The sequence below is a fragment of the Canis lupus genome, chromosome 17, assembly GCF_011100685.1.
Source record: "Canis lupus familiaris isolate Mischka breed German Shepherd chromosome 17, alternate assembly UU_Cfam_GSD_1.0, whole genome shotgun sequence".
In the NCBI taxonomy this organism is placed as follows: Eukaryota; Metazoa; Chordata; class Mammalia; order Carnivora; family Canidae; genus Canis; species Canis lupus.
In genome coordinates, this window is record NC_049238.1 from 9,236,154 (window position 1) to 9,263,855 (window position 27,702).

The 27,702-nt window shown below is 51.2% G+C and overlaps 1 protein-coding gene across 1 annotated transcript; it reads left to right on the forward strand.

Moving 5' to 3' along the window:
• Positions 1–4,015: 4,015 nt before the first annotated feature.
• TRIB2 (tribbles pseudokinase 2) lies at positions 4,016–27,702 on the forward strand. Its single transcript, NM_001003218.1, is given in 3 exon segments — positions 4,016–4,285; positions 9,160–9,452; positions 27,234–27,702. Coding segments are annotated over 3 exon segments (1,032 nt in total).

The following is a 27,702-nucleotide window of genomic DNA, read 5'->3' on the forward strand; positions in this document are numbered from 1 at the left end:
TCTAGCTGGTCTTTGAATCCCTTCCCATTCGAATTCCGACTCATTTGGCCCAGCCACAGGCCTGGCCACTGCTCTCAAACTGTCAATACTGGAACCATGGCGAATTACTAGAAATTTCAGAGAATCCCACTCCTTTGTTTTTGCACATTCTTTCTTTGTCCCTGAAATGCCAACGAAGATCTCTTATTCTCTTATTCGTGTTATTTCATGGCTCCACAAAGACAGGAAATGTATTTTTTAAAAATCATTGTATCTCCATACCCAGTGTCTGGCACATAGTAGGTTTCAGCAAATATTTGCTCTGGATTAATTCGAGGTAAAAAAATAAAAAACAAAAAAATAAAATCACATTTTCTGGGAAAACTCCCTGAAGTCCAGGAAAAGTTGCTTCTTCCAGTATGTTCCATTGATGCCTTGATATTCTGATTGCCACATTGTTATGCAATGAAATGACATATTCCCATGCCTTTCTCTGGGGCTAGACTCTGAGCTCCTGGGTGGCAGAGACCAAATCTTACTCATACATGGGCCCTTAACAACCAGCACAGGGCCTGGCTTATAGTAAGCCTTCATAGATTTCCTGGAATTGAAAATGTAATTCTAAAGCAATCACGTGAGCTGAGCAGGGCGGGTGTTATGCTTCTCATTTTACAGTTGAAGAAACAGGGACCCAGGGAGGAAAAAAAGTCTTGACTCAATTTTCATTTGAAATCAGAGGCCCACACAGGCCTGGGGACAAGTCCTCCCAACCCCTAGGTATAAAGCACTGTTGGTGGCCACCGAACAGAGGAGGCCAGTGTCTTTCTGACCCATCTGCAGAGGCTACTCAGGTCTGCTCCTGAGATGGGCACAAGCACTTGCATGTCTTCCGGGGACAGAACTGGATTCAAGGACTCTGCTTAGCAGTCCTGGTGATAGTCCCGGAGAACTCGTGAATTCCCCTGGGGTCGGGGACCCAGTCCTAGGCAGGCTTTCAAGCAGCAAGATGGTGAGATGTGCCAGGACCCGTGGGGCCACTTCTTGACCTTCTTTTCAAGCTGTGGCCCTGTGGTGGCCTGCTGTACGGTCAGTCAGTGTCCTCTCTGGCCAGCTTCCCAGGAACTTCTTATCACTAGATTAACTGGGTTGTGCATAATTATAAATAGGTCCCCTGTCTACTCAGAAGTGTCCTACTGTGGACAATAAATCGTCTGGTCCTCTTTCCCTCCCTACTAGGAAATATTCATCCATCCCATGGAAAGCTCAGAAAGCTCCAAGAGACTTTAAATTCACTTTTCCCAGTCCCTTGCTTTTTTAAATAAAAAAAAAAAAAAAAAAAAAAAGATTTTTTTTTTTTTTTTTTTTTTTAAGATGTCATTCCTCAACCAGATTGCTTCTGCTTTACCAAGATACACTAGATGAATGCCCGGAGTTCCAGGTCTTTTTAGGAGTTCAAGCCCTCTTGCCCGGTGTGCTCCTGCCCAAGCCAGAGGACTGGAGGCTCCCTAGCAAGTTGAGAATTGGCGGGGAGGGGCGGGCTGCGAAACTGCACCTGATTCTCAATGTCAAGGAGCGCCTATGCGGCCAGCACTCCGGGGTGGGGGAGTCCAGAGCACTTGAATAAGTGCAAGCAGGTGTCTGTTTCACCTGCTCACCACCACCGAGGAAGGTGCTTCCTTCCCGCCCCCAGAGGGGAAGAACTAGTGATCGAATTTGGTCCAAGCCAAAAGGTTGTCTTCAGCTGAAACCCCTCAAAGCCCGGGTGATGGGGTGGTGGGGCGTGGAGGGGCAGGGAGGCGGTGACTGGAGGGCAGGTGGACACCAGCGCAAGGCAAGCAATTGTTTTCTCTTTAAACGAGGACTAGGGTGCTGCGTGGGGGGAAGATAACGAAACTAAATTTTTGAAACTACACGCGGCACCACTTGTGCAAGCGATCCCCGAGACAGGGAGGAAGAGCTCCTGGCGCCGAGCAGCATCTGGAGCGCGGTGGCCCGATGCTCACAGGACGCCCGGCTCTCCGGGGTTGGGGGGTGGGGGGAGCGCGGGGAGGATGCGCTCGGTACGCGCAAGTCCACACCGCGCGCCACCGAGCTGCTCCGGGGAGACGCGTGGGTACCGCGTGGGTCCCCCGCGCGGGTGCGCTCCCGCCCGGGCCGCGGAAGGATACCGCGCTGGGGGCCGAGCCGGAGGGCGCCGGGGCCGGGAGCTCGGCAATGGCAGTGGCCGCGGCCGGCGGGCGCGGGGAGCCGCCCGAGGACTGGCAGCGGCGGGGCTGATTGATGGGCGCCCGGCGCAATGAGGGGGGCCCGGGCGGGGGCGGGGCGGGGCCGGCCCGGGCTGAGCCAGTCGCGGGGGCCGCGGGGGCCGCGGGGGCGGGGGCTCCGTGGAAATGTGTCGGTGACATTGAATGGGGAGACTGAGCGCGAGCCCGGCGCGCGCGCGCACACACGCGCACACACGCGCACACACGCGCACACACGCGCGCACACGGGGCCCCGCTCGCTCCGAGATCCCCGGCCACGTAAGTAACTATTAATACCGCGTCGCCGGGAGTTGCGGGCGTGCTGAGCTCGGGGACCGGCCTCGGGCACCGTCGGCCACCCCCCCCCCACCCCGCGCGCCCATCCCCCCCTTCAATTTTAAATACACATTCCTCTTACCTCCGGGGAAGAAAGAAAGAAGAAAGAAGAAAGAAAGAAAAAAAAATAATAATAATAAAAGACGAAGAAGAAAAGCCATCAATTTCCTCCAAAACAAACCCCACCGGGCAATTTGGGTTTAGGGTCCGGGGGAGGCGGAGTGGTTGCAAATTGCTCCAAGGCAAGATCCAGTTATCCAGCGGGAAAGGAGCGCGCGGCAGGTTGGCCGGGGGCGCATCCCCTTCCAGCGCCCGCAGGACCCCCCCCCTCGCCCCTCTCCAGCTCGCCCTCCCCCCGGAAGCTCGTGCCGGGGGAACCGGAGACCATTGATCTACCCTCGTCCCTGCCTGCACTTCTCGCTTTATTCGGAGGACGGGCTGCAGCGCGAGCGAGGGAGCGAGCGAGCGGCGACAGCATGAGCCTGTGCTGACCTCCGCCCGGCGGGCCGACCCGGGCTTTGTCGCGGTCCCTGCGCGCGCCCCGCGCCCCGCGCCGCCACTCTCTGCCCCACAGCTTCTGCGACCTTTTGTTGGCAGCGCTGACCGCTCCAAGTTAAATGCTCCTTTGCCATTCTTTTTTTTTTTCTTTCTTTCTTTCTTTTCTTTCCTTTTTCTTTTTTTGTCTGTTTGTTTAAATTTTGGAGAGCTCTTGCGATCTTGGAAAAGCCTCACACGCCATCTACAGTTAAAACGTAGGTAGCTCCTCGCTCCGCCGGCCTCCCCCCTCCCTTCCACGCCCCCCACCCTTTCCACCAAAAAAAAAAAAAAAAAAAGGGGGGGGGGTTTGCAGCGCGGATTGTGTCTGCCGTGCAGCGCGAGCCGGTAGACCCGTGCTTATTTCCTTTTTTTTTTTTTTCTTTTTCCCTTTTTGTTTGGTTTCTAACGCGTCGAGACCCAGCGGCTGCCGTGCGCGCTCCTCCAAGATTGCACAAACTAGACAGCAGGGCTCCTCCGCCCCGTCCGCGCTTCGGAAGCCTGCGTGGGGATCGCCTCGGGAGACCTGGCGCTGCGGCTCCCCGCCGTAGCAATCGGGTGGCTCGTCTAGACCCACGTTGGAAGGAGACAGAGAGAAAGAAACTAAAAGTGCGGAGACTCTGCAAAATCGCCGGCTGCTTTGGGGTAACAAAAGGACTCGGAGTTGCTGCGGACTGAGCGCCCCCGGGAGCCGGGGCTCGGAGCCGACCAGGTGCCCGGCGGCGCCCATCTGGGGGCTTCTCCCTCTCTCTCCACGTAGCCCCCTTCCCGTCCCCTCCCCTCGCGAATCCTTTTAAAATCCGTGGCACGGAGGCGCCTGCAGCCGCGCTCGCCAGCGACTCATCATCTCTCCAGCGGGGGTGCTTTTTTTTTTTTTTTTTGTCTGTCTGTCTGTCTGTCTGCCGAGTGCGATCTCCACACTCATGAACATACACAGGTCTACCCCCATCACAATAGCAAGATATGGGAGATCGCGGAACAAAACCCAGGATTTCGAAGAGTTGTCGTCTATAAGGTCCGCCGAGCCCAGCCAGAGTTTCAGCCCGAACCTCGGCTCCCCGAGCCCGCCCGAGACTCCGAACTTGTCGCATTGCGTTTCTTGCATCGGGAAATACTTATTGTTGGAACCTCTGGAGGGAGACCACGTTTTTCGTGCCGTGCATCTGCACAGTGGGGAGGAGCTGGTGTGCAAGGTAAAGAGCCCGGGGTTTGCTGGTTTGGGTTTTTTTTGTTGTTTTTGTTTTTTGGGGGGTGCTTTTTTGTTTTGCTTATTGTCTTTTCAAAAGATTCCCCGGGCCCGTTTGGAGGGCGGGAGGTCGCCAAGCTCCGGAGCCCCCGGAGGAGGGAGGCGCGCGGGATAATTCTCCGTGGCCTCGTTAAAAAGGGGCTTTATTTATTTGTTCACGTTCGACTAGTTGCGAAGTTTTTAGAGCGTTGCAGACAATGGGGCGGGCCGCGGCGGGGGCGTCCCGGGGAGAGCCCCGGGGTCGCGGGCGCCGCGAACACGCGCGCTCCCCAAGGCCCGTGGGGCGCCCCTGCGCGGGGTCGGGGCCCGCGGCCGCCCCAGGGCTGTCTCCCCGACTGCCGCCCTCCCCCCCCTTCCCCTCCCGCCGTGGAGTAGGGAATCCCCCGCTCATTTTAGGGCACTGATGACCGGGTTCCTTTCGCAGCCATTGTTCTTAGAAGCGTGCAGGTGTTAAACCTTTGTTCCGAAGGTGCCCTTTAAAGGAGACACACAAAGGTGTCCCCTCTGGCTGAGCCAGGGGCCCAGCGCGCGGGGAAGGAGTTTACAAAGAGCTCCCTGCTGCCTGCAGCCTGGAGAGGAGGGCTGGGGGTTGAAATCAAAGCCGCAGGCGCACCTTTGGGTGTAGGAAATAGTGAGTCCTTGGCTCCTTCTCTGTGGTCTCCTTTCTGCTCATCCTCCGGACTTCCGTGCCTGAACACCCCCCCACCCCGACACCCCCCTCCGACACCCCCCCCCCACCAACACACCTTTGCCTGTAGGGTTTACAGGCCGGCTTCTGGAGCCCCTGGGATTCTCACTGCTAATACAGAGATGGGCACTTCAGTTTCCTTTTTGTCTTTGACCCCCAACAGTGACTGGGGTGTCTGTGTGTCTTTGTGTGCGCTCCAGAGGAGGGGATGAGAAGGGGAACAGTTGCAAAAAAAAAAAAAAAATAGAATAGAGCATACTGCTACCCCGGGCATTGGGACACAGATCAGGAATTCATTGTCACTTAATTTTATATTCGGTCACTCTTGGTTTTTCTTGGGAGGGGGGCGGCGGGTAAGGGGGTGGTGAGGAGTGAGGACCTCTGCTCTCTTTGAGATGGGCACTCTGCAGAGCTGTGCTACGAATAAAACATCGCGCTTCTCTACCATTAACCACAGATTGCCTTATTTCGTAGCGGACTGGAGCCTTTTCATTGTAAATATGGGTTTTGTGGAGGTCTTCAGTCAGTTTTGCAATTGCTCAGTTCAGATCTCAGGGGGAAAATCAGAGACTCTTTAAATAGAGCTCTCTGCTTCTAGGGAGCATTTGGTATTTTGCATCTCCTCCCAAGTTATTGAGACCCAGAGCAACTGTGCCCGGTTAACCAAAATTCAGTAGGCTATTCAGGGCTGGATTGAATTCTCAGAAGACCTGCAAGGTTGCACAATAGGGGAGTCATCCTTTGAAATGAATGAATTCCACAGAGCTGCCACTCTCCTGTGAAATATGCACAATCGCCCAGCAGTGAGAGTGTTCACTCCCTTTGCTCAACTTCGGTACAACATTTTAATATTTTTCAAAGGCTGGAGACGCTTGTAAGTAAAGGGACTCTGCCTTCAAAGTCTGCAGGAGCATCTTGCTGTTATTTCTTTGTTTAAAGGCAGAGGGGACTTGCCCCTGTTCTTTCTTTCTCCCTCCAGACTCCTCAAGACGTTATTTCCCTTTGGGCTGACCTTTCGGTGTCATTCATAGACTTGCTCTTTGGCTTGAAACTGTACTTAATCGGCTGGTTTAGTTCTTGCAAAGATTGAATCGGCCCCTCAGCAATTACTGTGTGGCTGCAAGTGGATTTAAGTGCAGTATCATTGTTCTGCTTGACACAGGTCATCCCTTTAATACACGGCAGCCCGGTTTCCTGCAAAGGCTGCAAGACTTTTTATGCAAGCAGAGTTGTATGTGTCCTAGGAAGCCCCAAGTGGTTTTTATAAGGCTGCTTCCACGAGCTACCCCCAGATACACGGTGTGAACTCAGTTTACCGCAGGGCACTGTGAAATCTGCACATTGAATCAAGTTCCGTTTCGTGTCTCAGAGTAAAGAGTTCATGTCTTCCAGCTCCTTGTTGACCCAAGGAAAAAGTCTTTGCAAGACCAGACCAAATGTAAAGATGCCATGACTAGAGAGGACTGCAGAGAGAATTCTACAGGACCCTCTTTGGGATCATTTGACCAAAATAATCAAGCCTGTTTATTGTCTCCCTGAGCCTACTTTAAGCTAGCCAAATGAAGGAAGGCAGCTTTAGGGGGTCTTTACCTTATCATTTTCATGGAAATGCTGGTAGCTACTGTGCAGATTGACATAATTACTATCTTGGAATAATGGGCACTTTTTTTTTTTTTTTTTTGCAAATGCTACTAATGATGGCCTGATCTCACTGCCTTATCTCAACTGTCACATTATATAAGTAAGGCTCCAAATTAAACATTTAAAAGAAGCTGGCAGCCAGGCTTATGGCTGGGTTTTGCATTTGAAGGTGATGGTTTAAATACCAGTCCCACCCTATAAATGCCTATTATAGCTGCTACTAAAAGTTTGGTTCTTACCCATTTGGGAGAACAGAGGTGTTTGTTTTATTTTTCATCCTCTGTCCACCATCTTGGAATTTGATCTCCTCCAGAGGGTATTGGCTAGTCCTTGAAGCTGCCATGAATATGTTGTCTTGTTTGTTTGTTTAAATTTCTGTGTCCATCATCAGTGGGACAGGATTAACAGAATGAAGGTGTGGAGCAGAAATCACCATGTATTTTTTTTTTTTTCTAGAAATGCAACTTGAGGGAGGAGGGTATTACAAATCATTGTGACTCCATGAGCACTGGCGACAGAGCCTGCAGCCTGGTGCTCCAGGACACATCGCCCCCGTTATATAACACGGAGTGTTTACATTAGCCACTGCAAGACGTTTATTACTCTCTGTGAAATTTTTGAGGGTTTCCTAGGTTTCTGCTGCCCGCAGTCTGGGTGTTAAAGTTGACTCAGGCATTTCAGATTCCTAATTGAACGGACCTCTGAGGTCACTGCTCGTAGGTCATCATTTGACAGTATCAGGGTGTGATTTGTGGTCTCTGGAGATGTTCAAGTATTCATTCTTAAATTCTAGGTTATAGTGGCGGCAGCTGTGCCGCCTTCCTGAGATGCCTCATTATGGTTCATTCACAACGTTACTTTGCTTCCTCGCCCTGGGTTAGCACCAGCCCTCCTGAGGTTCTTTCTATCCTTGTTTGACTCACAGATTTCTTCCGATTTTTTGAACCTGAGGGCGATTTAACTTAAATCATGGATTCTTAAGTGGCAGCCTGTGTCCCTGGATGGGGTTCCGAAGGCCTGCGAATCCCCTTAAAATGAATCCAGTATTATTCTGCACGCATGGGAGAATGGGCATTGTCAGCCAGGAGGGGACAGGGCTTTGATCGGGTTCTCACGTGGGATCCGGACCCCAAAAAGGTCAGCGGGGTTCTAAATCAACGTCTTCAGTTTAGGAAGAGGAGGGAGGCCCGGTGACCCTGAGTGCTTTATCCATCTTATCCAGATTACCGGTGGCCAAGCCAGGATTAGAGCCTCAGACGGGTGATTTCTAGGCCACGCTGCAAAACGAGGATCAAGGAGAGGGTGTTCTAACTAATGAAAAAGATTTAAGAAGCTAAATGGTTGTTGCTGGAGCATTCTTGGCCTGCAGTGCTCTCCAGCAGAGCACCTCGCGCCTGCCCCTCACTCCTGCAGGCGCAGAATGGAGTCATGTGCCCACATTCCCAGGCAGATAGTAAAACCACATTCCAAACCCAGGGATTTGTATTCCTGATTTACTGGAGGTCTTGAAATGAATGAAAGCTTTTTCTTATAACCTCAACGATTCTCTGTAGTCTTAATTCCTCTTAGGGTGGTTTCAAAAAGGTATTGAGGATGGATTTTCTTTTTAAATAACCCCACAATGAGGTGGCATTTCACAGGCTAATTTTGATTCATAGAAAATCATTGCATAACTGATTCATTGAGCTAGATAGCTGTGGAGGGAGTCGAGGAGCGTGTCTGCTTTCCTATTAAGGACTGTGTGTCCTATTCCTAGCTCTGCCGCTGGGGCTCTATTCGCCTTGCTCTCTGAGCCTCCATAGCCACGTCTGTAAAATGAAGGTATGGAATTAGAGGACCCTGAGGCAACGTCTACGTATTTACTCTGCTAATTGCTAGTATGTTGTAGGGTCCTATACAACGCAACTGGCACAGCACAAACTATGTTGCTCACAATTGCCACGGTTGGATAGTGATGTACGTTTTTTTTCTTCCGTTTCATTTTTGGGAGGAAAATAAGACGCTGTCTGCGCAACTTAGCAGGGGGTCACTTGCAGATTTTGCCTTATTTCTGTAAACCAGTGATGGGGGTAGAGAGGAAAAAATGCTAAGATGTCTCATTTATGCACTGTTTTACGTCTTGCAAAGCCTTTTTACCTCCATTATCATGTAATATATATATGTATATTTATTTATTTATTTATTTATTTATTTATTTATTTATTTATTTATTTATTTATCATATAATCTTCCCAACACTGAGAGTCAAGTGTTGTTTGCCCATTTTCTACATGGAGGTTCGGAAGCTCAGAGCATTTGGTCAAGAGAGCATTTGGGGATGAGCAAAGATAAAGGACAGCTGGGAGCAGTCAGGGCCAGTGTGGTGTGCATCCAGGTTCGGTCTGCCTTTCGTCCCCATCAACAGCCAATGCCTTGGGAGGGGTCTGCATGCTGGCAGTTGGCTCTAGAAGGGGCACCTCTGACTCTTGGTCTTGTTGTGAATCCCGTCCTAGGTGTTCGATATCAGCTGCTACCAGGAATCCCTGGCCCCGTGCTTTTGCCTTTCTGCCCACAGCAACATCAACCAAATCACCGAAATTATCCTGGGGGAGACCAAAGCCTATGTGTTCTTTGAGCGAAGCTATGGGGACATGCATTCATTTGTCCGCACCTGCAAGAAGCTGAGGGAGGAGGAGGCGGCCAGACTGTTCTATCAGATTGCATCGGCCGTGGCCCACTGCCACGACGGGGGGCTGGTGCTACGGGACCTGAAGCTGCGGAAGTTCATCTTTAAGGACGAAGAAAGGTGAGTGTCATTCCTGTCCGGACCTGGAACTCTCACGGGCTGCTCAGGAGCGGCTCGCTTGAGAGGTTGCAGTGGACATTATCGTGCTGGCCGCTGTCCCGGCGAGAAGGCAGGGTGGGAGGGCGAAGGAGGTGAATGAATATTGCAGTGACTTAAGTGCCCTGGGAAGACGGGCTGCTGCTGCTCCAGCGGTGTTACTGAATGCTCAGAGGTCAGGCGCCAGGACGGTCTGCGACCTGCTAATTAATTTTGTTTTGGTGTCGTGAACTCTGAAGGTGGCTGGAAGCCTCTGTGGCCTTTTCAGTGTGCATAAAGCACGAGTTTTGCTTTTGAAATAATCCTGCCTTCCGATCGGCTCAGTGCCTGGCATCAGTCATTTAGAATCCATTCATTGATTCCCCCACTCAGTAGATGTTTCCTAAGTGTATACGTGTGCATTGATACAGCGCGTGTGTTATTCATCACAAATCTCAGTAATGTGAATATCAGCGTGCGTTAGTTGGTCAACTCACCTACAAAGGAATGTTCCAAGCCCTAAATGAAAATTATATATGGGTCAGATGGGAACTGGGGGCTGGGATGTCAGTTCTCACTAGGACTTGGAAGTCAAGAGAGTTCTTATCAGAGAGGTGATTTTGGAGCTCACCTGAAAGATGAGTATGTTCCAGTGTGCGAAGGACCGGCATGCCAGGTAAGGAAGTTGCCAATATACATGCAAAGGGAAGTGAAGGTCTGGGTTATTGTGGGGGACAGCTGGGCAGGACGCTGGGCATCTGGGTTCCATTCATTGTTCTTCCATTGGCTCGTGACATTCTGTTGGGCAAAGCCACTTGGGGCCTGCTTTCTCTTCGATTGTACAACTCTTCTGAGCCACTTTTTTTTTTTTTCTTTTGAAGAGTATACTGTTGTAGAGGGATGGAGGCAAGTGATTTATAATCATTGCTGACTATTCCAGAAATTGCTCCAGAATTTCTACCATAATGACCTTGGGCTTCCTCAGCTCCTACTAGAAAAGTGGTTGGCAAAGCAGAGATCCCATTGTCACAAAGCCACTGAGGACCATCTGAGTGCAGAGCTCGCGCATACCTCCCTCAACAAACATATCTGGAGGATTATTATTTTTTTTTAATCTGGAATATCTTTTATGTGTCTGGTGCAGATCTGGCTTTTCACCCATTCTTCCTGCCAGTTAGCCTGCCGTGTACCCAGAGGCGTATGATATTTTAGGTTACTGCTTATAGGTGTCTGTTGATGTCCTACGTGACAGATCTAGAATGAGATCTAGTGATGTCTCCTTCGGTTTTGTTCATCTTTATGGTCTGAGCTCATTGGGAAGTAAATGGGAAGCATTTGGGGATGAGCAAAGATAAAAGGCCTGTGGTTACTTAAACCGAATGCAATAATCTTGTGACAGTTTATCATGCAGCCGAGTGGTTATTGTTCCATATATTTTACCCATAAACAGGTGTCTTAGGCATTCATGGCAGCTAATAGCCTGGTCTCTGATACTCTGATAGTGCACGGTTTTGACTCTTACTAACAAACAGAAGAATAGGGAGCTCGCCTAAGATCTCGAGTGTGGGGCGACATTTACATTTTCTCTTCTTCAGCTCAGCTGCCTCTGCTCTTGCAGTCTGGAGACTCAGGTTCTTGTCCCGGGTTTGCCTTTAATACCCTCTGTGACCTTTTAGTTTGGTCCTTTCCTCCTGGCCCCAAGTTTCTTATCCTTTTATTGTCCTGGCTCTGTTTTACTGGTTCTGAGGTCCTTCTGAGTTATAACATTGGGTATGTGCTTCATTGAGTATTCTCACTGGAAGTTACATACACATCTGACCCCAACAGACTGCTGACAAAGGTAGTTCCTTTGTCCTTGTGTGTTCCACCTTTCTTGGAAATGTAATAACTGTAATTACAAAAATAAGAGGTGGTAGTTGGAGACCACTATTAAGGTCCTGCTATCAGATTATTGTTGGCCTTACCTCATTCTCTCTGCAAATGGGGGGATGGGCATCATCATGTTCATTTTATAGAGGAGGACTCCAAAATCTTCTGTGAAGTCTCAAACTTAATAGACAAGAAAGAGCTGAAGTAAGGACATATTCTCTATTAAATCAGCTCTCAAGAAATTCATTTGCTTGCCACGAGGAGTAAGAGCAAATGAATGCCCTCTCTCCTGGGGATCCAAGTTTTTAAACATCACTTTTGACTGTGTGTATATCTCTCTCTCTTTTTTTTTTTTTTCAAGATTTTACTTTTATTCATGAGAGACACAGAGAGAGAGGCAGAGACACAGGCAGACGGAGAAGCAGGCTTCATGTGGGGAGCCCGATGCGGAACTCGATCCCGGGTCTCCAGGATCACAAAGGCAGATGCTCAACCACTAAGCCACCCAGGTGCCCTGATTGTGTCTCTTTAGAGAGGAATTTCAGACACCAGCGAGTATACAGGGTGGTACACCCAGTGATAGCACACACATGGTAAATACATATTTATGAAGCGAGTCACAGTAGGTGGACTTCCCCAGGTCACAGAACATGGGAGCAGGTGTGGACTCTAGGGTCTCCAGAGGGCTCATCCCTCAGTCGTCTCCTGTTCCTGCCTGGAATCAGAGCCCCAGAGGTGAGGGTGCTGGCCCCAGTGCCCACAGATGGCTGGAAGCAAATAAGGGGCTGAGTCACACCTCACATTTGCTGCTGCAGGCCTGGCTTGTCCTTTATGGGAAGTTAAGAGTGCCCAGGAGCACATGGTGGCAAAGCTGAACTCCTTGATGTCCCAGGGCCTAGAGAAGAAACATGAAGATGTCAAAAGCTTCCAACGCTAGGACTGTGAGTCTCTGGCTCTGAGTTTAGTGGTGTTTGACTTTTGCCAAAGAGCAGGACCCTGTCTAGAAAGATCTAGAAAAAAGTATCCCGTATGAATGTGAAACTAGAACACTTCACTGGAGTAAGCATGTCAAAGCTAAATCCTTTTTACCTTCAGAGAGCATTTTCCTTCTGAAAAAGGAAGCATCAGTGACAGGGAGGAAGCTGGTCATCACGCGTCCCCAGCATATCTGACAGGACTTGAGCCCGTGCAGCCCTGCCTCCGTGAGGGACCGTCAGAGAGAACAATAACTCCTCGTCTGATGGACGAGGTGACTGGGTTGCCCAGGAGTTAAGTGACCTTGCTCAAGGTCGTACAGCCAGCATGCTGATGATGGAGCCAGCCTGGAAATCCTATCGTTTCACTCCAGAGCTCTTTCTCTACCCCACACCGTGCTGAAGTCCCGGTGGACTTGCTGTTCCTAGCCTGACAAATGTCTCTGTCTGGGCAGCTCTGAGAAGGTCACTCTCATTTTCAAGGACATTCTAAATGTTCTCATCAGTAGCCGACAGGAACTTTTTCTCCAGCCAGCTGTCAACTTTTGTGAAAGAGGAATAATGCCTTGTAGGCTTCCTCCTTATTGTTTTGTTTTTTAACGTCTCGATTTCAGAGTGGGACACTCTGGGTTTGTCACTCGATGCATTTCTCCCTCTGTACGTCCCAGCAGTCATTGAGTTTCACGGCAGAGTTCCTCTTTGTTGGTCTGCACAGTGGCCTGCATGGAGCGACCCGTCTGTTTTTTTTGAGGGGAACAGCAGCCAGGGACCTCACTGGGGACCAGGCTCCTGGCAGCCCTCACCATCCATCCCAATCAGCAGGACTTCATCAATAGGTATTTGAATAGGACTGAAGCCTATGCCTCTCCTGACAACATCCAGCATCCAGCGTGTGAGAAAACAATGGGTTGAATTTGAAAGGCTTTTGAAACGGTGAAGGATGGAGTCTGTCTGTTTTCTGACCCTTTATGCATTGGTCCTGTGGGGGAAAATCTCAGAAGAGGCCTTTCGAAGCCCTATTTTATTGAAGTTTCAAATCACCAGACCCCTCTTTTGTGCATGATCTTCTCTCTCTCAAGGATGTGCGTCTTATTGTCTGATGCTCTTGTAAGGGATTGAAGGTGAAAGCATTACATAGTGAAGTTGGCTGAGCCCCACTGGGTGCAGAACCAGACCGGCCTGTGAGCTGACTCCTTATGAGTGGATTTCCGATTCTGGACCTATCTGTAGCTGAATCCGGGACCATCCATGAAAGGGTTCTTGGTAGAACTGTCAGGGCCATTAGTCCAGTTTCTCGAAAGCAGCTGACGACATTATGCACACGCGCCACCCCATGTTACGTGAGGGCCTGATGCCAGGGTGCCTTCTGCTTCTGTGTCAAATTAGCAGCACTGCAGGGCCTCTGGCTTCTGTTTTATTTTGATTTGGGTTCTAGATTCGCATTCTGAGAATACCACTCCTTAGCTACCACTCCTTAGCTGTCTGGTCTTGGATGAGCCATTGAATGCCCCTGAGCTGCAGATTCCTCAGGGCAGAAATTAGGACTGCATCTCTGTCGGGGGCTGTGAGAGTGAAATGATCCAAAAGCACACAAGGTGGGGCAAGTGCTGAAAATAGCCAATGGCCAGCTGGTCCTGAGGTCATTGATAAAATGGTGCCATTGTGAATGAGCCATTCCCAGGGCGCCCGAGTCCTGTGGAGAACGTGCTCCAGCTCTTAGGGGATCCATTTCACAAGCAGTGGAACCCTTGTGATGTGAAGGGTTGGATTTAAGCCATACCCTCTTTTCTTGCTGAATTACAATCATTGGATCATCAGTGCTGGGAGGGTGACCAACAGGGCGAGTGCAAAGGGGTAGAGTGTGAGCTCAGAAGGGCCAGAAGGTCGACAAGATGTACGCACAAGGCACGTGCAGGAGTGAAGGAGCCCGCTCCCCTGGCCTGGACCGGCCACTCTGTCCCCGGCCTTGTGCTGCTACTTCTCCTCCGTCCCTGGGATGTTTCTGCAGGGCAGAACTAAGGTGGTTTTGTTTTCTTTTTGAGGAAGTTAAGCCCCTACCCCGATTGTGCTCACCGTGGACACACCTTTTGCATCCTCAGTTCCTGTAGTAGAATCAGAGATGGGCTGTCGAGTGGGAGGGGCTGCGTGTGTGTTTGTGTGTGTTGGGGGGGGTGCAAACCCGAAAGAGGGCAGTGCCCAGGTCCCAGGAGGGTGTGCCCGTGTCCCCAGGCTCCCTCTCCTTGCTGGGCTGTTAGGCTGACCTACCTGGGCCGCCTCTTCCAGGAGGCCCCCTGTTTCACTCTGAGCCTCTGAGGGAAGGCCTGAGCTTTGGGAGAAGACCCATTACTCCTGTGTGGAGGCCGAGTCACTCTCTGGATTTCAGCCCCTGTTCCTACGCTAATTAGTAAACTTAATCTTGACAAGGTACATAACCTCTCTTGTCCAGATTGCTTCATCCGCAGAGTGGAAATAACCAGAAGACTTTCCTCGTGAAATTAAATGACTTCATGCAGCTGATCCCAGGCCTTGGCACATAATCAGCCACGGACAAGCGGCAGCTCCCACTGTCTTCACCTCCCCGCCCTGTGCACATAGTATCTGGCCCCCTGGGTGACATAGGGCAGCTTGCTGAGTCAGGATGTGAAGAGCCCTGGAAGGAGGTGCAACCTCGGGCTGCCCCAGGAGTGAGCCCGGGGTTCCTACAGCAGCTCCTGTTTTGCCAGCTTGCTTTCTCTTCTCCCTTGGGACCAGGCCCCTGGCCACCTCCCCACTCCCCGCCCCCCAGTCGCGATTCAGTGTTGACATTTCCCTGCGCAGAAATACCCCCCCGTGAATGGAGAAATATGCCTCTGTACATGTTTCTTCTTTGGTTAGATTTTTATCTCTTGACGTCACAGGTTGCATTTCCTCTGCTTTGTGGAAGCTGATCGGTGCCTGCTTCTGCAGGAGGGAGGCTGGACCCTTTGTAGAAACCCAGCAGCCCTGGGGCTCTCGGTGTCACCTGCCACCATCTGCACAGGCACAGGACCTACGTCTCCCGTGCGGCGGGTGCGTTTTCCTCCCCCCACCGACTGAGGTCTGTGTGCACGCTCTGTCTGTCTCTGCTCTATGTCTCTCAGGTTGTTTCTATACTGGCTCTTCTTGTAGATCCTCAGCCTCCATTGAGGCTTCAATATCTAACAAAATACATACAGAGACCAGACTGGAGACCGGACCCTGCTTTCTTTCATCAATGACAATTTACGTGAAATGGTAGGCCCATTGTATTTTAGCAAAAGTCCTGATCTTTTTGAAGAGGCCAAGCTCCTGGAATCCCCTTCTTTCTGTTGACCACTTCTATGTACTTGGGGCACTGCCAACCCTTGGGGAAGGCTCACTCCCCCCACGTCTCCCTGGATGGGTTGGTGATCCCGCTTCCTGCAGCACCTGGACAGTCTCCTTGGATTGTCCATGTGCATCCCTTCGCTGTCCTCAGCTCCTGCTGGCCTGAGAGCTCCTGGGGGACAGAGGCTGTCTCATGTTCACTGCTGCTGGAACACAGTGGCATCGAATGAATGAAGATCTCCTTCATTGAGGGTCGGCATCTCAGATTGGATTCTCATGACAGAATGAGAGAGGTGGGGATAAGTACAGATCTTTGGCCTCTAGGGCCTTGCCCAGCCTGGGAGCCCTAGGAAACTAAACCGTATATACATCTCTGGAGACACCTTTTCAAAAAAGAGCTACTTTCATTGTTCTGCATCAAGTGAGAAATTAACCCATCATTCCCATTTCGATTTCATGATTTATGCAGAAGCGACATTTATTGAAGACACTGTTCCATGTCTGTGGTGGGGTGTTTTCATTTATGAAGGGCTTCCCTGACCATAGTTAGAAGGGAGAGGATCCTCAGAGTTCTTTGCCTAGAAATGGGCTAACTAGTAGGTATCCTTCAGTAGCATTCCTGGCTGAATTATTTACTGTTTTTGCTTAATAAATTAGTTGATGGACTAGTCTGAGACCCTGGGCAAGCAGAGCCAAGGGCCCAGCAGTAGGATTTCTTAGTCCTTCACTGAGCCATTTGACCTTGGCCTCCCTTCTCTGATGTGGCTTGGACATCATGAACCTAGAGTATCCAGCATGGTGCCTGATGCACCGCAGAGCCTTAAAAAAGGCAGCTGTCATGACTGCTCTTGGTCATCAGCTGATGGCCTTGGCCCTCACCACCGAACAACCTGGAGATTCATTTATTTATTCAGCAAATAGTGTTGAGCATCTGTCATGTACCAGGCACTGCTACTACAGTGCCCAGTGAGACTGGACCCTTCCCTCATGGGACTTCCATTTCAGCAAAATATTATCTAGCACCCACCGTGGACCAGGCCCTGTTCTAACTACGACACTTAAAAGAACTAATTTAATCCTGTTTAACTACTGGATTTTCATTAACCAGTTTAAAACAAACTGGTGGTATTATCACCATTTTACGGATGAGAAAATTGAGGCTCAGGATATCACAGCTAACCACTGGCAGACCTGGGGTCTGCACCCAGGACCATGGGGTCCCATGCCTAGGCCCTCAAATACCACCCTGGCTTTGGGAAATAGACACCAGGTAAAATAGCACCCCTTGTTGTCCTATCCATAGAAAGAATTGTCTCACACAATTAGGCCACAGGTGAACACCAGGAGGACCTGACCAGCCCTGAGTCTCGAAACTCAGTACTTGCTTTTCTCTGAGCGGTCACAGGCCACCCGTTAACCAACCCCACAGGCAGCCCTGTGATGTCCTGCGTTCCATTTTATGGAGTGGGTTTTATTTTCTCTACAGAACTGTAGAGTGGGGTCCGTTTATCTTTTCTGTCTTCTCTACCTGGCCCGGGACTAGCCTTGTAAATGCTTCCTGAATGTCTGGCAATTGACTAAATGGGTGTGTGAATAGCCCCTTATGCCCTGGAGGCATAAATATTATAAGAAAAATCCCCTAGACATATTGATGGCAGAAGGCAATGGATGGAAACACGTTTTAAATGTCCTTTTTCCAGCACTCTCGGGAGTCTCTCTAAAGCATGAAATAGAGTCAAGCCTATTTGAAATTCTTTGGACCTTAGAGAGTGTGGTTCTTAAGTAGAATCATGCCTACATACCCTGAACTCGAGACAGCATGTTGCAGATGGGAGCCTCCTCGACATGGGAGTCACACTATTTTGCAAACGTTTATTAAGCATCTATTATGTGCTACATGCAGCACTAGGTATTGAGGGTATGAATGAGAATCCCGTCCGGAGAGCCCTCGCCTAAAGGAAGACATAGTGTAATAGTTACTTTTCATACCACGTTACAGAGAATGAGTGTGCACTAGTGGGGTCTCCAGGATCCAGAAGAAAGTATCCTAATGGCAGAGTGGGGTGCAGAGAATGAGGGTGTCAGGAGGAGATGGGCTCCTTCTCCGGTTGGGTGGAGTGAAGTAGAAGGGTGTCCAGAAAGGATGAGTAAAGGCCAAGAGGCACGAATGAGCCCTGGGCGGGGCGTGCTGGTGGAGAGCACTGTGGGGCGTCAGAGAGGGAAGCAAGGTGTAGGCCCGGGGTGCATGCTCATGACCTTGAACTTGACCTGAAATCCACAAGGAGCCATTATAGGGTTATTTTTTTTTTTCCTAGACAGGATGGGACAGGGTCCGATTGGGATTCTGGAAGACGTGCAGGATGGCCTGGGGATGGGTATCGACTTCAGGAGGCTGAGGCTGAACCAGGACCCAAGCAGTGGGATCAAGGAGGGATGGTTAAGAGGCAGAATGGACCCCGGCCCTTTGATCCTCACAGATAGGGAAATGGGGAGGGAATGTCCCTCCTCCACGGTTCTAGAACGTGTTAGTGGTGTGACCCAGAGCAGAGCACAGATTTTCTGGCTCCCGGAACGTGTGTAGTATGTGCCTGGGCCATCTGGGTGAGCCCCGGGGTAGCACTCTGCCAAGTGGAAATCCCTGTGTGACGCCAGCGCTGGACTGCGGCTCGCGAGGCTCCCTGGGTCGGTGGGGTCACAGGGCCTGGCTGAGCCTGCTCCTGCCTTGCCGGTGGTGCACGGATAGGAACGATCTGGACCCCGGATCCGCCTAGGCCCAAGGCCGGAGCAGGACCTCGAGGTGTGCGTGGCTCGCTTTTCCTGGAAGACCCCAGGCTGGGGGGGCCCGCCGAGCACTGAGCTCTCGCCTGCCTGCAGCTTTGCTGAGAAGCTGGATCCATCCACTTGGGGTCAGGGGGTCCTTGGGGATCCTGTCTCCATGCAGAGGAGCAAGAGGCCAACAGAGCAGTGATGAGGGAGTGGGAGCTGCACTGCCTTCCTTCCCCCCGCCCCCCGGCCCCGGGGAGGTGCAGGCCGTGCTCCAGGAGCATTGCCTTCCTGCACTGGGAAGGCCTCAGGGGTGGGAGGTGGGGTGGCCTCCCCCCTGTCCCGTGGCCGGGATGAGTCAGGGCGCAGACGACCCAGGCCTCTCTATTGTGACGGGGCCGCCGTGCTGCGGAAACATCTGGGTGCTTGTGTTGGATCTGGCTTCTCATCCCAACTGTGCTCCTCCCCAGCAAGTCGCATCATCTCGCTAAGCTGCGATTTTCTGGAACCCCTCAACTACGTCAGGTCGTGAGCATACGTACCACAGGATAGAACCAGCCGGCCCCGGCCTGTAGACTTCGCTCATCCTGAGCTAGAGCGTTTCCCCGGGGTTACCTGCTGATGTGGAAGCCGCTTGACCTGAGTGTCCGGCCTGTTCACTGAGTCTACACCACCTGGCGCCTCGGTGGTCCTCAGAGGCCACGACTGGGGAAAAAAAAAAATCTGTGCACATAGGAAACAGAATTATGGTGATGATTTCTCTGGCAGCAGAAATAGCATCGCGGCGTAGCCCCCCAGTGGGCCCCTTGCTCGTGCAACCGAATCGACAGCCAAGGGTGGCTTTGCAGCCGTGAGCAGAGCAAGGCGAGGTCTGGCTGCAGCTGACCTTGCTGGCTTGACCCTTGGCCTGCTCGGCCCCACCCCGTGGAGTGGCCTTCAGTGACTTCTCTGAATTCCACTGACCTCAGGCCACCGGACTTCCCGGCCCGGGCAGGCCCACTTGATCTCGCTGCCCTTCCAGCCCGGCCCCACCCTGGCCCACCCTGTCCTGCTGCCTTCCTGCTGCGGGAGCCCAGGGCGGTGTTTAAAGGTCTAAAAGCAGAGCGGGGCGCCTGGGGTAGGCCGTTTTTGCCGTTTTGGATGACATGCTAATTTGGAATCCCGGCTCTGCCACTCGCTTGCGAGGTGGCCTTGGACGAGTCGCATCTGCTTTCCGTAGCTCGGTTTCTTCTTCTAGTAAATGGGCAGGTCCAGCCACCTCTACCCAGCTCAGGAGCTCCAGGAGTTAGGTCATGGGTGCAAGAGTTCTGTATGGGGCCTAGAGCTGAACAAACCGGGGGCCGTGTTTGTTTCCAGAAACCCAGAATCTTCTTTCACGGGTTCTTTGACGCTAAGTAAATCCTGTGAGGCTGGTGCCAGGATGTGTTTCGGAGAGGCCACCCAGCATGATGGTCTCCCTGATGTGGACTCAGAGCTCGGTGTTCTCAGGTACCCCATAGGTGGCCTGGGACCTTCCATTCTCTGTGCCTTGGTTTCCTTATTTGCTAAGAAGCTTGCGTGCATCGTAACATTTGTCTTCAGTTTTGTTATGAGAAACAGAGATGTTGACTGAGCACGTCCCAGCATGCAGTAGGGGTCGAACTCATGGCTGCTATGATCGTTAGGACCGGGGTGTCATCTAGGAAGTGCTGCACGGTTCCTGTAGTTTAAAATCAAAGGAAACTGAAAAATCAGGAATTTTGAAGCTAGGGGAGCCCTTTCCAGGCCATGAGGCTGTGTTCTCATTTTGCAGAAGAGAAACTGAGGCCGAAGGAACCCGTGGTCCTCACGACAGGTGTCCTGTTCCTGCGACATAGAGGCCCAGAGGGAAGCACCCAGGCAGGCCTCTGCTGGGAGTGGCCGGGGCATCGGGACTTTCAAGGCCTGTGCGTGCTGCTCCACGGAGGCGGGAGTAGAAGCACGTCCTGCTGGTTCTGGCTTCCTCACCTGGCTGGGGATCCAATGGCACCGGGCCTGGTGCCAAGTCCACAGGCTGCCCCGTGGAAGCCTTTTTCATTCAGAAGTTAAAGCAAAGCAGGCTGGTTCCTGCCCATGCCAGGGACAGGTTGCAAAATGCATGCGGGGTTGCAGCTTCTTGGCCAAGTCAGTCCTGCCCCCAGGCTGATGGCTCTTTCCTCCAAGAAGCTGCAGGAGATAATCACCGTCATTCACAGCTCTTTGGTCACAAAAATTCTCCACCATCCCTCCGTCCCTTGTCACTTTCGGGAACCTGTGTTCTCCATGTACCATCTTTATTCCCACCGCCTCCACAAAGCCCATGCCGACCGCCTTAGTCGGGACTGAATGAAGTGAGCAGAATGAGCTGGACACATTTTGGGGGGTGGGGAAAGAACATTCCAGGCAGGGGGAGAAACAAGTCCAAAAGGCCCAGGAAGGAACGTGGGCACAGAAGTCACATCCACTTGGATCTGCCAGGGGCTTGTTCGTCTGTCTCCTCTAGGCCCTGGGCTTGAAGGTGGGGGCTTTATCTTACCACCAAGTTCAGTTAGCCTTGCCTCTGGTTTCTGCACGTTTCCCTTGCTGGGCTTCTCAGCAAATGCTGTCTTTACACTGTCTCATTGTCTCCAAAAAGCAGAGAGGATGGGTGTTACGAGTCCTGTCCTATCCCCAGTGCCTAGCGTCAGTGCCCTCATGATTAGTGGGACGTTTGAATTTCTAGGACCACCGATGCCCTTTACCCGGGAGTACGTAATTCCATCCAAAGTCCAGTAATTCCCACAGGAGACAGGAGAAGTTGTAAGACTGTTCGTTCATACCGTCCCAGGCTGACAAGTGCTGCAGGTGCCCCTCCTGGCCCTCACCCCACACGTGCTTTCCGGAGGAGACAGCGGCAGCCCTGCTCCCCAGGGGGGCACAACCAAGCCCCGGAGACCTTCTGAGGGCCCCTGCAATAGGACAGCGAGTCCCTGGGGACTGATGCTGGAGCTGCAGCGTGGCCTCGGGTTCCTGACATGTGCGCACCCTGCAAGGCCCTTGTGTAAAGACATAATCCAGACCACTTGCCTTGACCCCTGCCTGGGAGTGATGTAAACAAGGTCACGGTGTTCCCAGCAGGAGGCGAGGTCAGAAGTACGCTTGCGAGTACGTCCTCCCCATCTTTCTCTGGGCTTCTCTTTTCTTCTCACCTCCCCTGCTTGGGATGTCTGTGTCCCCCAGGCCGGCTCTCCCTGACCCCGGTTGCGTGTGTGCTGCCAACTTTGAGGAGGCCTGATTGACTGGGACAGCCCAGTTCTGGTTTCCTGCGCCAGCTGCTCAGGTGAGCCAGACTTGGGGCTGGCTGCTCGGAGCCCAGGGAGGGAGGAGCACCCAGCCCCTAAAAGGCTGCCCTCGCCAGACGGGCTTCCTCACCCTTTCTGAGCATTAGGCTCCTGTCCACTGAAAGGGGTAATAATACTGGCCTTGGAACTTGATTTTATCAACTTTGGACAGGAAATATATGTAGCTACCCAACACCTGCCTAGGTACATAGATGGTGTTTGGTATCTGGTACCTAATAATTTTCAAAGCCTGAATTTGGACCCAGGTCTCTCTGACTTCAAGACTGAGAGCTGACCTGGTATATAGGGGGCTGTTGTGGCGCAGTGGACACTGAGCCGAACGTGACAACAGATCCGGACTCTCCCCACCTAAAGCCTGGCTCCTGAAGGGAGGAGGCCGAAGTGGCAGGTGCATCAGCCCAGGGGCAGCTAAGCATCAGCAGCACTTGGGGCGCACTTTCTACTGCACTCTCGGGTTGACTTGGTATTTGCCTCTCCTGGAGGTGGGAGAGGAGAGAGACAAAAGCCAGGGAAGGGCATTCATTGACAAGATTGAACCCTTAGCCATTTCTGAAGGTGTTTTTCTTTAATCTGGAGAAGGATTCTAGAAGAAGGATCAGGGTGGAGGTAGGGTCCCTGCCGCCTGGGAGAGGGGGTGGGTCACAGGGTGAAGCTGAGAGTCACAGTCTTGGGTTATAGCTTGGAAGAGGATAAGAATGGAAAAGGGCTTCAGATGTGGTTTAGCATAAGGAGCTTGGGGTGGTGACGTCTGTCTCCTGCAAGGGCCGAGCTAGCAGCAGCTCAGGTCTCTGGAGGCACATCTGCACCCACCCTCACCCCTCCAGGGACTGAGGTATTGGAATTTACAGCCTGTGCCCCGTGGGTGCTTCACCTGACATCCACTTAATCCTGGCTAGGTGGGCAGAGCGGGGCTGCTCCCATATAGACGAGCGCACGGGAGCTCCGAGGGGTTGATGGTGTGACTGTCCCTTTCACTCCCAGATTGAGCGTCTGCTGTGCTCTTGGTGCGGAGAAAGAGCAGCAAAGAGAGGTGATGTTCCCTACATACAAAACGACCTCAGCCACCTGCTCCTGAGCTTGTGGAGGTGGGACCGAGGTGATCACCCTGCAGCGACCAGGAGAATGGAATAGAGCATAAATGTGTGCCCAGACAAGTATAAATGCGTGGCATTCTGGGTGGCAGCGAGGGGCAGGAGCGTACTGGGGCCCGGGTGCTGCTGTCTATGGGACGGCCAGGCAAGGGCTCTGTAGTGAAGCTCATCTGCGCAGAGACTCGAAAGAAGTGAGTGGGAGTGTGAGACGTCCACGTGTCTGGGGGAAGCACATTCCAGGCAGGGACTGGGGGAGAACAGGTGCAGAGACCCCAGGAAAGACTGTGGTGGGTGATCGGTGTGTTTGAGGAGCAGTGAAGAGGCAGGAACAAAGAGGAAGCGGGGCAGGGGATGCAGTGGAGAGGCCCTAGGCTCACCCCACAGCCTCTGGGAAGAGGTCAGATGCACCTGCCTGAGCTGGCGGGCTGGAGGTGAGTTAACCCAGCTCCAGACCTGGATCTGCGCCTGGTGCTCCTCCCACTGGACCGTCCCTTGTCCCACAGCTGTCATTGCCAGAGCTCTAGTTATTCCCATAATGTTTCTGCTGCAATGACTGTGACCTTGGAGGCCAGGAGTCTGGCCAGCTCCTGAATTGGGGGGCGGGGAGCAGTGGCCAGTGAGGATCGGGCAAAGGAAGCTGTTGGGAGAGCCCACCTGGACCCTGTTTGTGTCCTCTCCCCTCTGCCCCCTGGGTTTCCCCAACTCCCCTCCAATCTTGGACCATCCAGTGAGGCTGGTGTGGGTCCACCTCACCCACCGTCTTGGATTAGAAAGAGCAACCGGAAGAATGAGACTGGCTTTCAGTCCGTCCAGTTCCAGGTTAGCACGTCTAGACCTTTCCTGCATCTGTAGGTCGGTAGCTTCAGGGGGAAGAACGTGTGTGCTGCAAGTTATAGTAGAACATGGGTGAGCACGTAAAGAAGACGTGTTGCTATATATTACACAATCCCAGAATGTGAAAACTGGCAGAGGCTTTCAGACTCTCTTGTCCAGATGGACGCACAACACTGTGAATGTACTTAATGCTCCCGAACTGTACAGTTAAAAATGGCTAAATTGGTAAATTTTATATACGTTGTACCACAATTTAAAAAAATAAAATTAAAAAGAAGACTGTCCAACACTCCCCTTTAAGTTTGAGAAGCAGAGAGGTTGAGTCACCTCCTACCCACAGCCACACAACAGACGAGAGATGTAGTCTGGCCTGGAATCTCTCTCCTCGCTCCCAGCCCAGCACCTTCTCCAGAGACCACAGCCATTTATTGCTCATTGGCAGAGATGAGTACAGGGAAATCTTCACTCCCTAGTCTTTGACACTTGTGAAATCCAAGTTTTGAAGTTGACTCTAAGTTGAGATCTTAAGAGTCACCTCGGGATTTCATCCCTTTGTTTCCTATAGACAGCTAACCTGATGAACTGGAGCCTCGCCTTCCTCTGTGGCCCGCTAGTACCGTGGTGACGGCCCTGCAAGGCTCAGACCTGCAGCCTGAGGGAGGAGGAGGGAGACCAACTAGTGGACCTGAGCCTCAAGCTCTGATTTAGCTCCATTGTGGTTTCTCTGAGCACTTTTCCTATTCTCTGCCCATTGGAGCCCTGTGACACTTTGGGACAATAGGGTAGAGGCTATGATGTGCACTTTTGAGATGATGGAATCAACTGGTCTGAATGACAGTGACCTCATAGGCCCTTGTAGGGCCTGCTACTCTCTGGGCTACCCTGACTCCAGCCCCTCATCCCTGCTCCATGTCATCTTCGTGGCAAGCCTTCATGATGTGATGGAATGGGACTGAGCCTCTGGGGTTTAACGTCTCCAAGAGCTCTGCTGTTGGAGGCTTCCAGCAAGGAGAATAGGACGATTTCCATTTTAAGCACTGAAGGGTCGCAATACTTAGCTTTCCACACAGGGGACGGCAGACCAGGGAAATGGGACATCTTGGGAGGCCCCTGAGCCCAGGAGAAATGCTGGTCTCGGAGCTTCTGGCGCCGGGTGGGGGATAGTCTTCAGTCTTGAGCAAGTCACGTTGTGTCCTAGTCCTCAGCTTCGTTCACTTGTAAGTTAGTATAGTTCATTTTACGAGTTTAACTTATGTCCCTAAGTATTTACTGAGCACTTATTTTTGTGCCCAATGGTCATATCAAGCCCTGCTGGGTGAGGATGAGTGCTGGACCCCAGAGTCTCAGAAGTCGGTGTGGAGTTTCTCTGCCTCTGTTCATGCGTGCCTCCGGGAGAGCCCTGGAGCCTGTCAGCTCAGTCGTCCTTCAGTGGCACTGGGAAGATTGACACACATACCCCTGCACACACATAAGAGAAACCAGTCACCTACGTCTTGACACCTAGAGGTCGAGGTTACAGGTAAAACTAAGGCAGATCGTTATCAGGACAAGGACCAGCCCCTGGGAGTGTGACGGGCCAGACAGGAGGCAAGTTCAACAGAAAATCTTGGAAAGAAGAAGGGCTTGCGGATGCCCTGGGTGGGTCAGCGGTTGAGCCTTCGGCTCATGGCGTGATCTCAGAGTGCCGGGACCAAGTCCTACGTCGGGCTTCCTGCATGGAGCCTGCTTCTCCCTCTGCCTATGTCTCTTCTTCTCTCTCTCTGTGCCTCTCATAAATAAAATCTTTAAAAAAGAAGAAGAAGAAGAAGAAGAAGAAGAAGAAGAAGAAGAAGAGAGAAAAGAAATACGAAGAGCAGAAGAGAAGAAGAAGAAGCACGAAGCAGAAGACGACGAAGAACGAAGTGAAGACACAAGAGAGAAGAAGAAGAAGAAGAAGAAGAAGAAGAAAGGAGAAGAAGAAGAAGAAGAAAGAAGAAGAAGAAGAAGAAGAAGAAGAGAAGAAGAAGAAGAAGAAGAAGAAGAAGAGAAGAAGAAGAAGAGAAGAAGAAGAAGAAGAAGAAGAAGAAGAAGAAGAAGAAGAAGAAGAAGAAGAAGAAGAAGAAGAAGAAGAAGAAGAAGAAGAAGAAAGAAGAAGAAGAAGAGAAGAAGAAGAGAAGAAGAAGAAGAAGAAGAAGAAAAGAAGAAGAAGAAGAAGAAGAAGAAGAAGAAGAAGAAGAAGAAGAAGAGAAGAAGAAGAAAGAAGAAGAAGAAGAAGAAGAAGAAGAAGAAGAGAAGAAGAAGAAGAAGAAGAAGAGAAGAAGAAGAAGAAGAAGAAGAAGAAGAGAAGAAGAAGAAGAAGAAGAAGAGAGAAGAAGAAGAGAAGAAGAAGAAGAAGAAGAAGAAGAGAGAGAAGAAGAAGAAGAGAAGAAGAAAGAAGAAGAAGAAGAAGAAGAGACGAAGAAGAAGAGAAGAGAAAGAAGAAGAGAGAAGAAGAAGAAGAAGAAGAAGAGAAGAGAAGAAGAAGAGAAGAAGAAGAAGAAGAAGAAGAAGAAGAAGAAGAAGAAGAAGAAGAAGAAGAAGAAAAGAAGAAGAGAAGAAGAAGAAGAAGAAGAAGAGAAGAAGAAGAAGAAGAAGAAGAAGAGAAGAAGAAGAAGAAGAGAAGAAGAGAAGAAGAGAAGAAGAAGAAGAAGAAGAAGAAGAAGAAGAAGAAGAAGAGAAAGAAGAAGAAGAAGAAGAAGAAGAAGAAGAAGAAGAAGAAGAAGAAGAAGAAGAAGAAGAAGAAGAAGAAGAAGAAGAAGAAGAAGAAGAAGAAGAAGAAGAAGAAGAAGAAGAAGAAGAAGAGGGGCTTGCGATGAAGTTGTCAGCCTTGGAAGGGCTTAGTTAATAGTAATGCATTCCTGTAGGAACATTCCCCAGCTTTGCCTATGTCCTACAGAGAGGCAGCTTGGTAGTGGCGAAGGAGCAACAGGTTGACTAAGGAAGGTGTGGGGCCAAGTCTTCTCTATTTCCTAGTCAAAAGGCATTGGACAAATTACTTAAACTCCATGAGCCTTGATGTTCTTACCTGTAAACTGGAATCCTAAAATCTCAGATATCTAACAAAAGGACTGTTATAAAGCCAAAATGCCATTGAGTGAAAGGTCATTTTAGAATGTATCATGTCAACCAGAAGCTGGCCAGGGCTATGGAAAGAGCTACTGGGAGCTTCCCAGTTGGTTGGGTCTGAGTTCAAATCCTGTGAATCCCCATCACCCCCTAGATGTATCTGAGAATAGTAGGAACCTCCTAGTTCCTCATCACTGAGATGGGGCCATAATCATGTCATTTATGGTCTATTTACTTGCTGGAGGTGTGGGTCCCCCAATAGCTCTTAAGCTTCATGCAAATTCCCTGTCACTTATTCACTCCTGGGCCCCCCCCACCATGGAACAGGGTCTGGCACCTAGAAGGCCCTCAGTAAGCTGTGTTTGGCCAACCAGGTTGAATGAATGAATGGATGATCTCGGAAACATTAGAGCAGAAGCAATGACGCTGTGATGAGATCCATGTGTGTCAGTATACCTGTAGGAGCTCACGCTGTCCTCTCTCTTGCAGGACTCGGGTCAAGCTGGAAAGCCTGGAAGATGCCTACATCCTGCGGGGGGATGACGACTCCCTCTCCGACAAGCACGGCTGCCCCGCTTACGTAAGCCCGGAGATCTTGAACACCAGTGGCAGCTACTCGGGCAAAGCAGCCGACGTGTGGAGCCTGGGCGTGATGCTCTACACCATGTTGGTGGGGCGGTACCCTTTCCATGACATTGAGCCCAGTTCCCTCTTCAGCAAGATCCGGCGTGGCCAGTTCAACATTCCAGAGACTCTGTCACCCAAGGCCAAGTGCCTCATCCGAAGCATCCTGCGGCGGGAGCCCTCAGAGAGGCTGACCTCGCAGGAAATTCTGGACCATCCTTGGTTTTCTACAGATTTTAGCGTCTCGAATTCAGGATATGGTGCTAAGGAAGTGTCTGATCAGCTGGTGCCGGATGTCAACATGGAAGAGAACTTGGACCCTTTCTTTAACTGA